The sequence below is a fragment of the Camelus ferus genome, chromosome 29, assembly GCF_009834535.1.
Source record: "Camelus ferus isolate YT-003-E chromosome 29, BCGSAC_Cfer_1.0, whole genome shotgun sequence".
Lineage (NCBI taxonomy): Eukaryota > Metazoa > Chordata > Mammalia > Artiodactyla > Camelidae > Camelus > Camelus ferus.
The window spans coordinates 27,221,702-27,234,654 of record NC_045724.1 but is presented as its reverse complement, the minus strand read 5'-3'; the positions used below and the strand labels follow the sequence as shown (position 1 = coordinate 27,234,654).

General features: G+C 44.9%; 1 protein-coding gene across 1 annotated transcript in view; it reads left to right on the top strand.

The window, feature by feature from the left end:
• Positions 1-12,953, top strand: part of SNTG1 (syntrophin gamma 1) — a 357,968-nt gene that overhangs the window by 255,850 nt on the left and 89,165 nt on the right. Inside the window, exons 6-9 of the mRNA XM_032469883.1 lie at positions 7,192-7,248; positions 10,886-10,943; positions 11,757-11,800; positions 11,894-11,935. Of these exons, the coding sequence (XP_032325774.1) occupies positions 7,192-7,248; positions 10,886-10,943; positions 11,757-11,800; positions 11,894-11,935 (201 nt within the window). The remainder of the gene's footprint in view (positions 1-7,191; positions 7,249-10,885; positions 10,944-11,756; positions 11,801-11,893; positions 11,936-12,953) is intronic.

Here is a 12,953-nt window from a genome sequence, read left to right as displayed (position 1 = left end):
AAGTCGCTCTCCTCAAATTGCTTCCTGTTTGTTACAAGCAGGACTGAAACAAGCGAGAAAAGAGATGGTCTCAGCAAAAGCTCATGGAGCTCGCAGAACTGAAGATTCGCCCGAAATAAAAACTTGAGGGACGGATTCAACAGCTGAACAGAGCGGACAGAGGAAGGATCCACTTAACTGAAGACAGAACAATAAAAAAGTACCGACTCTAAACTAAAGAGACAAGTTGGTCTGGAAAAAAATTAAGGTACCCGTGAGACTAAAACAAAACAGCTAACACTTATTTCATCAGAGTCCCCGGAACAGAGAAGGAGGTCAGGGCTCAAACAGCGCTTGAAGAAATAACGGCTGAAAACTCCCAAAATTTTGCAAAAGACATAAACCTACACATTAAAGAAGTGGAACTAACCTCAAAAGGATAAACCCAAGACACCCACGTCAGGACACATCACAGTCAAACCCTGAGAACTAAAGACAAAGGAAAAGCTTAAAAGCAGCAGGAGAAAAATAATACTTTCCCAACAGAGGAAAAATAATTCAAATGATAGATTTTTTTCCCCAGAAACAATAGCAATCAGGAGGAAGTGGCATTGTGTTATCCAACTGCTGAAAAGAAGAAACGCTCAACCTGGATTTCTGTAGATGCCGAAAGTATGCTTCGAGAACCAAGGGGAAGTTAAGACATCACCAGGAGAGAGAAAAGTAAGAAAATGTGTTGCCAAGAGACGTATTCTAAAAAGTGACTAATAAGGACTTTATAAGCGGAAACTTACAACTCATTGATAAAATGGGCAACAGAAAGTGAGGAGAGGCCTTGAATAGATGTTTTTTCCAAGGAGGACGTATACTCGGCCAGCAAGGAAGTGAGGAAGTGCTCAGCACCGTTAGCCGTCAGGGAGACGCACGTGAAGTCGCAGCGAGATGCACTTTCTGTCCACTAGGATGTTTACAGTCAAAAAGACAGAGAAGAGCAAGTGGTCCTGAAGGTGTGGAGAGGCTGGAATCCTCAGACTCTGCCGGTGGGAATGGAAAACGCACAGCTGCCCTGAAAGAGACTGGCGGCTTCACCCCTTGGTTTATGCTCAAGTCCAGTGAACGCTCGTGTCCACACAAGAGCCTTCACACACATGATCGCAGCTGCGAACATCATTCACAGCAGCCAAACCCTACAGAGACCCCAGGTCGGCGCGGGTGGAGGAACGGGGGAGTCAGAGCTGGCATGCCCGGTCCGTGGAGTGCCGCCTGACAATTTTAAAACTGAAGTACTGGCACGTGTTACAACACGGATGGACCTGCAGAGCATCACAGTGAGAAGCCAGGCGCAAAGAACCACACGCTGTATAATTTCGTTTCTGGGAAATGTCCACAAGGGGCAAGTCTGTAGACACAGAAAGCAGATGTGTGGGTGCCCACGGTTAGAACGGGGTGAGGGGCAGAGAGTGAAGGGTGTGGAATCATATTTTGGAAAATACAAATATTGTAAAAGTGATTGTGGGGACGGATGCATGACTCTAAATATACTAAAAACCACTAAATTTTACACTTTAAATGGCTGGTTCTAAGATATATGAATTATAGCACTGTAGAGCCGTTTCTAAAAAGACAGTAAAATAACCTTTGTATATTCACATATCTAAATATTTTTGTGTGTAACCACCTCTATATTAAGCTAAACATGGGTTTATGCTGACGCCTCCAGACGGTCCTCCGTGACCCACGGACTGTGCCAGCCTCTCCCTGGCGTGTGTGACTCCCGCTCCCACCGGTTCCTCTCACCCACCAGCTACGCAGTTCATTGTTGAATCTCAGCGCGCACAGAACAGGGCCAGAGGTGTCGCGCCCCTTGTGGGAGGACACGGTGCCCGGTGCAGCTCCTCTGCTCTTCAGTCTTCCGCCTTCTGTGTCTCAGCCCCGCCGTCCTTTCCAGTTACTCCGGCCCCCCGTTGCCCCTACCCCTTTCAGTGAGGTGCTGACATCCACCTGTAAGGCGGTTAGGTTATTCCTCACAGCACCCATGCCTTCTCTGGACGCCCTGGCTTTTGCACTTACATATATTAAGGTGGACTGCTTTTCACTGACGTTCTGTGGGTTTTGACAAACGCATAATGTCGTGTATCCGTTACTGTAATATCATAAAGAGTGGTTTCTCCATGTGTAAACCCCTGTGCACCATCTATTCGCCCTCCTCCCTCTCCCCGAACTCCTGGCCACCACTCCTCATGTCGCTGTCTCCTTAGCTCTGCCTTTTCAGAAGGTCTTATGGATGGGGTCAGAGGGCACGTCCTTTTGCTTAATACTTTAAACTTGAGGTTTCCCCCCATGTCTTTCTGAAGCTGGGTAGCTCACGTCTTCTTATTTATTATTTATGTATTTATTTTATTTATTGTGCATTCTGTGAATGAAGAGCATCTCGGTCACCTCTTCAGTTTTCAGCAGTTATGAATAAAGCTGCTATAAACATTTGCATGCAGGTTTTATGTAAACACAAGTTTTAAAATTTATCGAATAAATGCCCAGGGGCACCACAGGTTCCGACTGTGTTAGCTTCATTGGAGACTCCAAACTCTCTCCTGAATCTCCACCAGCGAGGAGTGAGCTACATCCCCAGCATTTGGGGGTCAGCGTTTTAGGGTTCGGCCATCTAACAGGTGTGTGATGTTCGCTCATTTTCATCCTGCACCCCCCTGGTACCATAGCACGTTGAGTTTCTTTTCATGTGCTTTCTCGCTGTCTGTATGTTCTTTGATGAGATGTTTGCTCAAATATTTTGGCATCTTTAATTAGATTATTTTCCTGCTGGGCTTTGAGTTCTCTGCGTATTTTGGAAACAAGTCTTCATCAGATCAGCCTTTTGCAAACATTTTCTTTCCACCTGTGACTTTTCATTCTCTTAACAGGATCTTCTGCAAAGCAGAAGTTTTTAATTTTAATATTTTCTGACATCAAATCTTGTTCTTTTATGGACTACGTTTTCAATGTCCTTTCCGAAAGCTCATCACCAAACCCAGTCATGTAGGTTTTCTCCTAGAAATTTTATACAATATTGGGATTATGGTTAGGTCTGTGATTCATTTCGTGCTAATTTTTGTGAAAGGGTAACATTCATGTTTCAGTTCCTTTCTTTCTTTCCTTCTGCTTTCTTCTTTGCTTGTTGAATCGCCTTGTTCCTCTGTCAAAATCAGTTCCGTTTGTTTAGGTTCTGTTTTGGGTTTGCTGTTGTCTTCCATCGATCTCTGCGTTTAGTGTTCAAAACAGCCGTGCTGTCTCGATTCCTGTAGCTCCTTTAGCAAGTCCTCTAGCTGTGTCCCCGCTCAGCGCTGTGTCTGCGATGGGTCCTGTGCTCTTTGTATAAACCCGAGAGCCAGCTTGTGGACGCCCTCAGACAGCTCGCTGGGATTTTTGTTAGGTTTGCATTGATTCTATAGACCAAGGATGTAAGAATCAATATCCTAAAAGTGCTGAGGCTTCTCAGCCGTGAGCAGGAAGTCTTTTTTTAATTGCCGTAGAGTCCGCTGCAACACGCCCATTTCTGGTGACGCATCCTGTCCCAGCCCTGCACGCACGCACATTTTGATCATCCTTGACTTCTTTCCTCAGAATTCTATAGTTCTCCACCTAGAAACCTTTACTTATTTTGTCAGGTTTATACCAAAGTACCCCCTTTTTAGTGGCATCATAAATGGCACTGTGGTTTTAATTTCCAATTCCAGTTCTCACAGCTGAGGTACAGGAAGGCGGCTGCATTCTGCGTATTCACCGTGTCTCCCACGACCTTGCTGTAATTGCTGACTAGTTCCATGAGGTTTTGTGGGGATTTTCTACGTAGACAGAGAACAAAGACAGTTTTCTTTCTTCCTCTCCAATCGGTGTGCCTTTTATTTCACATTATTGCTGTGGTGCCTTGGCTGCGACTTCGAGCACAGTGTTGAGCAGCCGTGGTGGGAGGGGGCACACTGCCCCATTCACAGTCTCCCAGGAGAGCACTGTTTCTTACAATTCCTTCCCCTTCTGTTACATCACGCACCGATTTTTCACAATCGTTGTTTCTTCATCTTAATTCTCTGTCTCAGCTCAGGTCTATGTGATAGAAAAAACAGTGGGAATTAGGGAAACTTGCATTTCAGTCATGATGTGGCTCTTGGTCAAGGTATTTAACTCACATGCATTTTAGTTTCTTATTCTAAGTCAGGAAAACATCGCCTGTGCCAGTGGGCTGTTGTGGTGATTACGTGTTTGAAATGAGAACGTTTGGACGATAGCCCTTATGCACTTAGTGCGTGCGTGAGTCCCTAACTTTGATGCAGGCCCAGTGCTAAATTCTTTGGCTACAACTGGGAAAAAAGAGGCCCAGGACTCAGAAAGCTGTAGTGGGAAAAACAGTCAAGGCCCCGGTGTATTTTAATAATCAGCCGAGAGTGTTAGGAGACGCGTACGTGTACGCAGCAGATTTTTGGTAATTAGAAGCTACCATCTATTGGTGTTCCTTTCTGAAGTTTCGTTACCCTTCCTGAATTGTCAGGAAGAGCTCATGACTTTTCTTGTCACTTTTCCTGCATATCTGCTTTCTTCCCATCACACAGAATCAGTACAGCTCTGTTTGCTCGTCTCTCTCATCTCTGCCTTGATCTCACAGCTTCCTCCTCTTTTCACTACGTATATCAAAAGTGTCTGTTCCTGGGATTTGTGAGACCAATGTGTTTTGCTGGGTTACATGTATGAATTGGTTCCATATAGTCCATGCGTTGGAGGTAGAGAGTATGTCAGATGTAATATCCAGAGGACAGGGGTGGTAATAATTGTGTTCTTATATAAAGCAAGTGAAGCACTTAAATCTTTCTCGTAACATGAATGCTGGTACTTAGGTGCGTGGCACGGTTTTATACAGTCCAGAACTCCTCTTGGGCTCCATCCTTTCATTTTGTGAAGAAAAAGAAGATTAAAGAAAGGCTTTTTATGCAGATGAGTCTATGGGAGCACCTATCTCGATTCTGTGTTTTAAGAAATAAGGTAACTGATGCTACCTCGGTTTCCCGTGGGACAGCGTGCTGTTGCTAGGCAGCGACTTTGTGAAACTCAAGCTGTGTTGACTAAAGGCGGCTCCCCATCAGCTTCCACCCACTCTCTGATTGATGAAACAATTCATTAACATCGCTTTTTCCCCTTTGATTTTTGGGGTGGGGGGAGAACCTGGTGTGAGAGGTGGGGTGGGCCAGAGGGCACAGCTCTCACAAGCACACAGACCCCTGGCAGGCACCACAGGTGCCATCAGAGAACAATCACATGCCTTTCCATGCCTCCTGCTACCTGCAGGGGCCAACTTAAAATTCTGGCTTTAAAACACGAAGTAATTTGTCTTGCCCAGCGCTCCTTCCTTTCTGACAAGTAAGCTAATGAAGTGGGAGATCAAGAGGTGCTGGCTGGCTTTGCCAGAGCATGTGTGGGCGCCCCCGTGTTTAAACAACATTAAAATAAAAGAGTCAGGTTCTGCTGACTCTTTGGTCTCTCCAAACGCCTCTCTGCATCAGCAATTTTATATTTGATTTGGAACATGTTCTAAACCAAAGATCGGAAGGCGGTCTTGTAGAGAATGAGTGAAGGCACGGCACAGACCCCTAGTAGGAGCCCTGGGCGCCGCTGTCCTCCAGGGAAGCCGGGGCTCAGCTCGCACGCTGATGCTCACTGGGATCTACTCACCAAACGGCCTGCGTGGCTGACGGTTGCTGTGCAGGATATCCTAGAAAATTTAGGTGATGCTGTTTGCTATTTAAGATGCATTTGCTTTGACAGATTGAAGTCTTTGTTTTGAGACAGTTAGTTGATGGGGGTTGTCTGAGCTAAAGGCACCACTGGTTCTGATACTATTTTAAGGAATCGAGTATTTATTCCTCACAGAAAAGGAATTACGAAAATAGCTCCGCCATCCAAGAACTGTAATTGATGGGCAGTGCTGTGAAAGTGGTTTGCCTGTCTGTTTCAGAATAAAGGTGACCTTTTCATTGATCTCTTCCTCTGAGTCTTCCAGTATTTGAGCTGCTCTGTGATGTCACTATTGGAAAATGATTAGATAAATATTCAACAGACATCTAAATGTGTAGTGTCACTTTTCTTTCTTCAGGAAGAAATCTATATAAAGAAGTATAAATGTTGTTAACTATGGTTTTATTATCACCCTTAAAATGATAAATTGGTTTAAAATGTATATTTTTACTACCACAGGTGAAATGCATCAGGTGACTATTAAGCAGGGAATGGATAACGTAGCCAATAAACGGCGTCTGTGGAGACACAGGGGCCAGAAAACAAGTGTCTGTGCCAGGTCCTGGGAGGAGCGCGGAGTCTGCCCCATGGTGGGTGGGTGGGGGCGGTTCAAAAGACGAGCATGTTACAAGTAGAGAAGGTTGTAGATGAAAGCTCCCAACCCTTCAGCACGACAGGAGGACAAGCATTATGAAGACATGATTGCCCCAAAACAGTAATATTGACTTTTTGTCAAAAACTAAGGGATTTGTCCAAATGTGGCTTTTTGTGATTTTTTTTAAGTTTCATATGTGCATGATTGAATTGTTATTTACAGTATGGAAGGCAAAAGAGAGCTGCTTTTGAAAACTGAGAATGTACTGTCATTACCAGTTAATTGTAAAACCCACTCTTTGAAACAAGCAATCGCTGTGAGCCCAGTTTATTCAGCGTTTCAGTCCCAGGCGTCCACGTGGGTGATTTATGCGCTGACAGGTGGCACCTCCCAGCCCAGCTCTCTGACCACAGGCCCTGTGACCGGGCAGGGAGGGAGAGCAGACCTGGTGGACAAAGACAATACGTAGCACTGGCGGTGAATTGTTTTTCTGTAACCCAAAGCTTGTCATTTCTCAGACAACAGGAATATTAATGTGAGAGTGAGGAGGAGAGACTTTAAAGTCGAGATTTCAAACTACGTCCAAAACCTCCCGGAAAGGACGCAAGTTTGAGAGTTCCGCAGCTTAGTAACGCTGCCGTCCCTTTCAGCTGGACAGACACGTTGTTAGCCTTCGATTTAACAATTACAGCATCCTCTGTTTGCCCCTTGGTTTGGAGCCTCTGTGCTGTCACAAAATGTTCTTTTTTAAAGAGCAAAACACTAAGACCGAGAGGAGGAAAGCGGTGGGGGAGTACGGTACCAGGAAGCGCTGACCGCTTCTGAACTCTGTCTTTCAGGAGAGAGCCGTGACCATCAGAAGACAGACTGTGGGAGGATTCGGACTAAGCATCAAGGTAGCCCGTGTTTCCTGTCTGTCCTTCCAGGGGCTGTGCTGAAAAGCCTGTGTGTCTGTACCTTTAAACTGTGTTGATTGATAATGAGCTAAGAATGGCTACAGCAAACTCCTCAAAGTTTGACTGAGACGTAAATTAGGTCAGTTCTCAAAACGCTGGCCACCTTAGACTGAGAGATATTGGAAGAGTATTTGGGAAATTTGCCTTTCCTGGAATTGAAGATAACTCATGAATTGTCTTCATCTGGTTTCATCTAATATATCAAACGTGGTCTTGTAGTGTTTGTACCTTTTAACCAGTGAAGGTGGGAGATACCAACCTGTCAGGCGAAGGAACTAGAGGGAACCACACCTCGTAGCAAAAAAAAAAGGTCTGCGAGCAAGCTGAGTGTTAGCTGTTTCCTTCTCATCTTGTTCTTCTGCGCAATGTTTTTTTTTTTATTCTTATTTAAGAAGTCAGTAAAATATCATGTTACAATGCCGAGTACCGAGGACAGACAAAGTTTTAGCGTCTGATTTAGTTTAAAAAATTAACCACATCAATGACACTTATGTGTTCTTTTCCATTTATGGTTAAATTTGAAAGGGCTTTTCTTTCTGTATGTTGCTGGCTACTAAAGATGCACTTACCCGCCACTTTCCTCCTCTGTCAACACGGAATCACCTATGTTTAACCCTCTCTGGGGGGCACTTTCCAGACGTTGCCTCGCTTTCTCTCACCGTGATTCACGCTGGGACAGCACAGCTCGGTGACTGGTTAGTTCTCTGAACCCTGGCCGTGCCTCCGGGCCAGACCCACGGTAGGTCAGGAGAAGATGGCAGAGAAATGCGCCCTGGCCTCAGGCCCTTCAGAGTCTGGAGGGACAGTGGGCGCTGAGCACTGTGTCCAGGGGAGAAACGTGACCGCGGCTGTGACCCCGGCTGCAGCATGAGCCCCTGCAAGTAGGGGAACGAGACGACGGGGCCCTGCGGCTGAAACCCTGAACATGAGGAGAGTTTACACCAGGTTGAGAGTAAAGGGTAAAAGTGTTCCAGGCAGAGGGCGGCGCACGCGGACATCCGTCAGTGCCCGGAGTGATGGGGCGCAGGAGGAAGTGGGGGGGCTGGGCCCGTGGGCTGCTGAGGACCTTGGCTTTCGGTCCACGTGACAGGGGAGCCCACCACCTGTTCTAAACAGAGGGCGTCACGTTATTTGATTCCTGTCTGGAAAACCTAGAATTTCCCCACTTAGGTTCAGAATAAAATCAAATTAACTTTAATTGAACTGATCTGTCCTCTCATTTTATTCAATAAATGAAGGCGCTGTGATGTTCATTTCCCATTTTACATACAAAAGAAAACATTGACAAAATAGGGCTTCTCTGTGTCTCATTATGAAAAGGCAGCTGTAGGTCTGCAGTGCTGAGGGAGGGGTGGAATAACCGCGGTGACCCTCAGGAAATCGCTGTCTCAGCGGCCTTTTCCCCAGGCTGACCCTGGGGGAGGCTCCCCACTGTCTGGCATGGCAACTTGCTTGAAAAATCTGAGCACTGAGAAAGTGTTTAAATTCACTAGTGCAAGGAGGAAAAACTGTGAAAAGCAAAACAGCTGGAAGGAAACACTCTGGTGACAGCCCCCCAGCCAGAGGGACATGAACACGGCACTCTCTGCCCCCAGACGCCTGAGCCACGGTGTCTGGATGAGTTCCTTTCTCTTTAACAGCACGTAAAACTTCACCAGGGCATGGTTTACTTTAGGTAACCAGCTTTTTCTACTAAGAAATGGAGATGTATTCTTAAGCTATTTTCCTCAATTTCCAACTATCTCTACCTATAAACTGTCTGTTATGATGGGCATTTGATTTCATTGGTCATCTTCTTAGTTTCCATGTAAAATCATTCTGCAAGGTATTTTAAAGGATGAACAATTTTAGGTCTGGAAAAGCTTTAGACTTCATTTATTTAGTCACTCATTCATTCAACAAAAATTCCAAAGATTAAAAAAAGAATCATGATTCTATGCACTGACATTACACCAATGTATGAAACAAATTGCCAAAAAAATCCAATGCCTTTGTGGAACTTACCATCCAGTTCAGGACAGAGGAAGGAGAAAGAAAACAAACAATAAATGTAGGAAATGAGTAAAGACAGCAGTAGGCTAGAAGCTGGTAAGTATATTGGGAGAAAGCTACATGGGGGGTTGGGAACTTGGAATCCTAAGAGGTAAAATAAAGAGGCTTGACTTTTGATTGGCATTTACTGTGCTAAGCAGGCACTCATTTCCCTAAATCTCCATCACAAACCCCTGTCCTCTGATCAGATGAGGGATTATCCTGGACAGAGTCAGGGTTTGCCAGCAACTCACCGACCAAAAGGCAAAAGCAGAATCAGGGCCAACGACGTGCCAAAGACGCCCTGCACAGTTAGAGGCTGGCTGGGCGGATGTCGGGGTGGTGGGAAACGGTGAGGACGGGGGAGCCAGGAGCCAGTCTGGATCTTACCCTGGTCGGACAATTTCTGCTGTTTTATTTATCACATCTCTTCTTAATATCCCGGAAGCAGAAAGGATGACTCACCAAGAAAAACTTGAAAACCACGCTTTTCTCAACAACTATGGCCCATCTTACATTTAAGTACGTTGACAGTTCGTCGCTGAAAGTGGACATTCATGGGGGAAAGAAAGTTCTAAAATCACTTTGATCCTTGAAGAGGAAAGGCTTAGGAGGCTCCCCTCTGGAGCCGCCTGAGTGTGCTGGGCTCACGTTCTGCGTGCAGTCTTACTCCTAATGCACTGATTCAATTTTTTCACTATTTCTTTCAACCTTCTCACCTCTGTAATATAAAACCATGACTTCATACAGGTAATTCAGGGGTTTATTTTATTTCCTTCTATAGAAGTTTAGCTTATTGTTTTGGGGGGTAAGGTAATAAGGTTTATTTATGTATTATTTTTTCAGTGGAGGTGCTGGGGCTTGAAGGATTGAACCCAGGACCTCGTGCCTGCTCAGCACGCACTCTCCCGCTGAGCTATGCCGTCCCCTTTATTTTTCTTTTTTTCCCCTATCTTATTTGGTCAGTTAGATAAAGCACGACTGCGATATTCTTGCCAGTTTATTTTATTCTGTTAAATGTTTAGCATGTGCTTTCACACAAAGAGAAATATAATGCTAGTTAAGAAACCTCCCCATCAGGCATGTGTACTCTCTGATTTTGTTGTATCAGTTTGTGCAGGTAAAGGTCTTTCTAGTCACTTAGCATCCAAAGCGGTCCTAGCTTGGTCACCAGCACAGTACAACTTGGCCAGATAATGGAACTACATAATCATCTACTGTTTGGAGCCCTAAATAAGAATTTTTACAATGGGAAGCCCTGGCGCACGTTGAAGAAAATGCCTATTTAAGTCATCACCAATCGTTATTTGGAAAATTAAAAATTTTCAAAGTCAACTGTTATTAATTAGTGGATTAATAGACAGTGAAATTATAAACAGATGTTTCTTGGGAGCACGGTCTACTTGGTAGAGAAATTCCACAGGTTTATTTAAATTTGATTTGGTGTTCATTAACACACTATTCATAGCCTATAGAGTTTTCTAACTCAAATTCCTATTTTTATTTTTTGAACTTAAATGCACAATATATGATTTTCTCTTTTCAGGGGGGAGCAGAACATAATATTCCTGTCGTCATTTCAAAAATCTCCAAGGAGCAAAGAGGTAAAAGTGTTAAGAAAACTGTACCATAGCCGTTCCTTTGTACGTCACTGTCACGGAAGAGTAAAGATGGTAGTTAAGGGCCAGCAAGTCCTGTGTGACTGGCCAGCTCCTGGTTCCCCGCGGCCGGGTCTGCTCGTCGAGTCTGCATCTGGTATCAGCCCAGGGGAGGCCGTCTGCCACAGGAGGGCGGGGATGAAGCGGTCAGCGCGCGTGACTGTGTGGGAACTGGGGCCACATGCCTTCTCAGCGGTTTCATTAAACAAACGCAAACAAACCTAAGGGTTACAAGACATCAAATGCAGGCAATGCCTGACACATAGGTGCACACGTAGGCATTTCAGTTCTCATATGCAGTGTACCTCAGCCCTTACGGGATTCCATCCAGGAAGAACACAAAAGATGTAAAGCAACTGTTCCAGTGGCTGAAATCCCTCGGACAGCCTGGTGCTTGGAAGGAAGCTTGGAGCTGATTCCATCGCTGATGGACTGAATGTCTAGATCTGAACATTTGCATAGACGCCTTAAAATTACAAGTACACAGGAGCATTTAGGCATCCATCCAGAGGAGAGGCCATTCTTTTTAAGATCTGAAACAATAACATTACATGGAAATATCTCAGCATATGTTTCACTATTTGAAATGAATCATGATTGTTTTTGCACGTCCCTAGCTTGTGGATCTTTTAAGATGCTCCCTGTATAAGACGTTTCACTTTTTCCCTTTATCAGTTTTGACTTCATTTAATTAAAAACTCTTCCCTTTGCATGAGGAACACACACTATGCATAATCTGTTGTCCTTCTCCATTCACAGCGGAACTCTCAGGACTGCTGTTTATCGGGGATGCCATTCTGCAGGTAGACATTTTACCATTAGTTTTCACGTACAGCCCACCCATGCAGTCAGTTCACAGTACTCCACGTGAAACTATGCCTGTCTTTCCACTGCAGATAAATGGGATTAATGTGAGAAAATGCAGACATGAAGAAGTGGTGAGTTTGCTTTGTTTTGTACTAATACCACGACTTTCCGCACGGGCAAACGGGAATTGAGGGCATTGCTTAAAAACTATTTATTTTATTCATTAGGAAGATACGACCTGGTCCAGTGGGCTATCAGATTTTCAAATAATCTTTTATTTGATGTTTTTTTTTTTTTTTTGTATTAGCAACAGATCAGTGAGTATCACCCAGAACAGAATATAACTCAAAGAAATTCTTAAGGAGGGCCATTTGCTATGTTTTCCAGCTTTTCTGTTAACTTCTACCAATCTGTATCCACTAAGGATATCTCGAAGTGATATATATCTCTAAATCTTGGCAAATGTTTAAAAGCTTATAAGGAATAAAATGCATGTTTCTAAAACCTCATACAGTAGCAGAGGCCATGGGGCAACATACAGTCTGTGTGTCTGTGTGTGTCCATGTGTGTCTGTGTCTCTGTGTGTCTGTGTGTGTCTGTGTGTCTGTGTGCGTCTGTCTGTGACAGGAGACAGAAGCAGAGACAACACTCAGAGGCTCTCCATCCCGAGGCTCACGGGTGTAGCACTAGACAGGCCATCAGTGTTGACACGGTGTTTCCTGGATGTTGGTAAATGTGTATATCTGAAGCCGGGGCCTAATTCACTCAGTTTAGGTGACCCAGGAATGTGTATTTTAACAACCAGCCCAGTGAGTGCACTGTCGGGGGATGGGGGTGTGTAGCTGGGAGGGTGAGGACCGTCTCTCGGGGCCGAGGGAGGACGTGGAAAGTGAGACAGGAAGGAACAGGACAGGGTCTGGCTTTCACGAAACATTTTTCACAGCTGATGAAATAACATGCATAGAACCTTCACTGAATTCCTGTCTCAGCTCACATGGGAGAGAGAGGAAAACTGTTTAAAGGTTTGCTCTCAAGGGTCAAACTACATGAAAGCACTGTAAGCCGTGTGCTCCTCCGGGCTCTGGCTCATCTGGTTGTGGATGCGCTGCTCCTCTGCCGCCAGCGACTTGGAGAAAACTCTTCTGATAT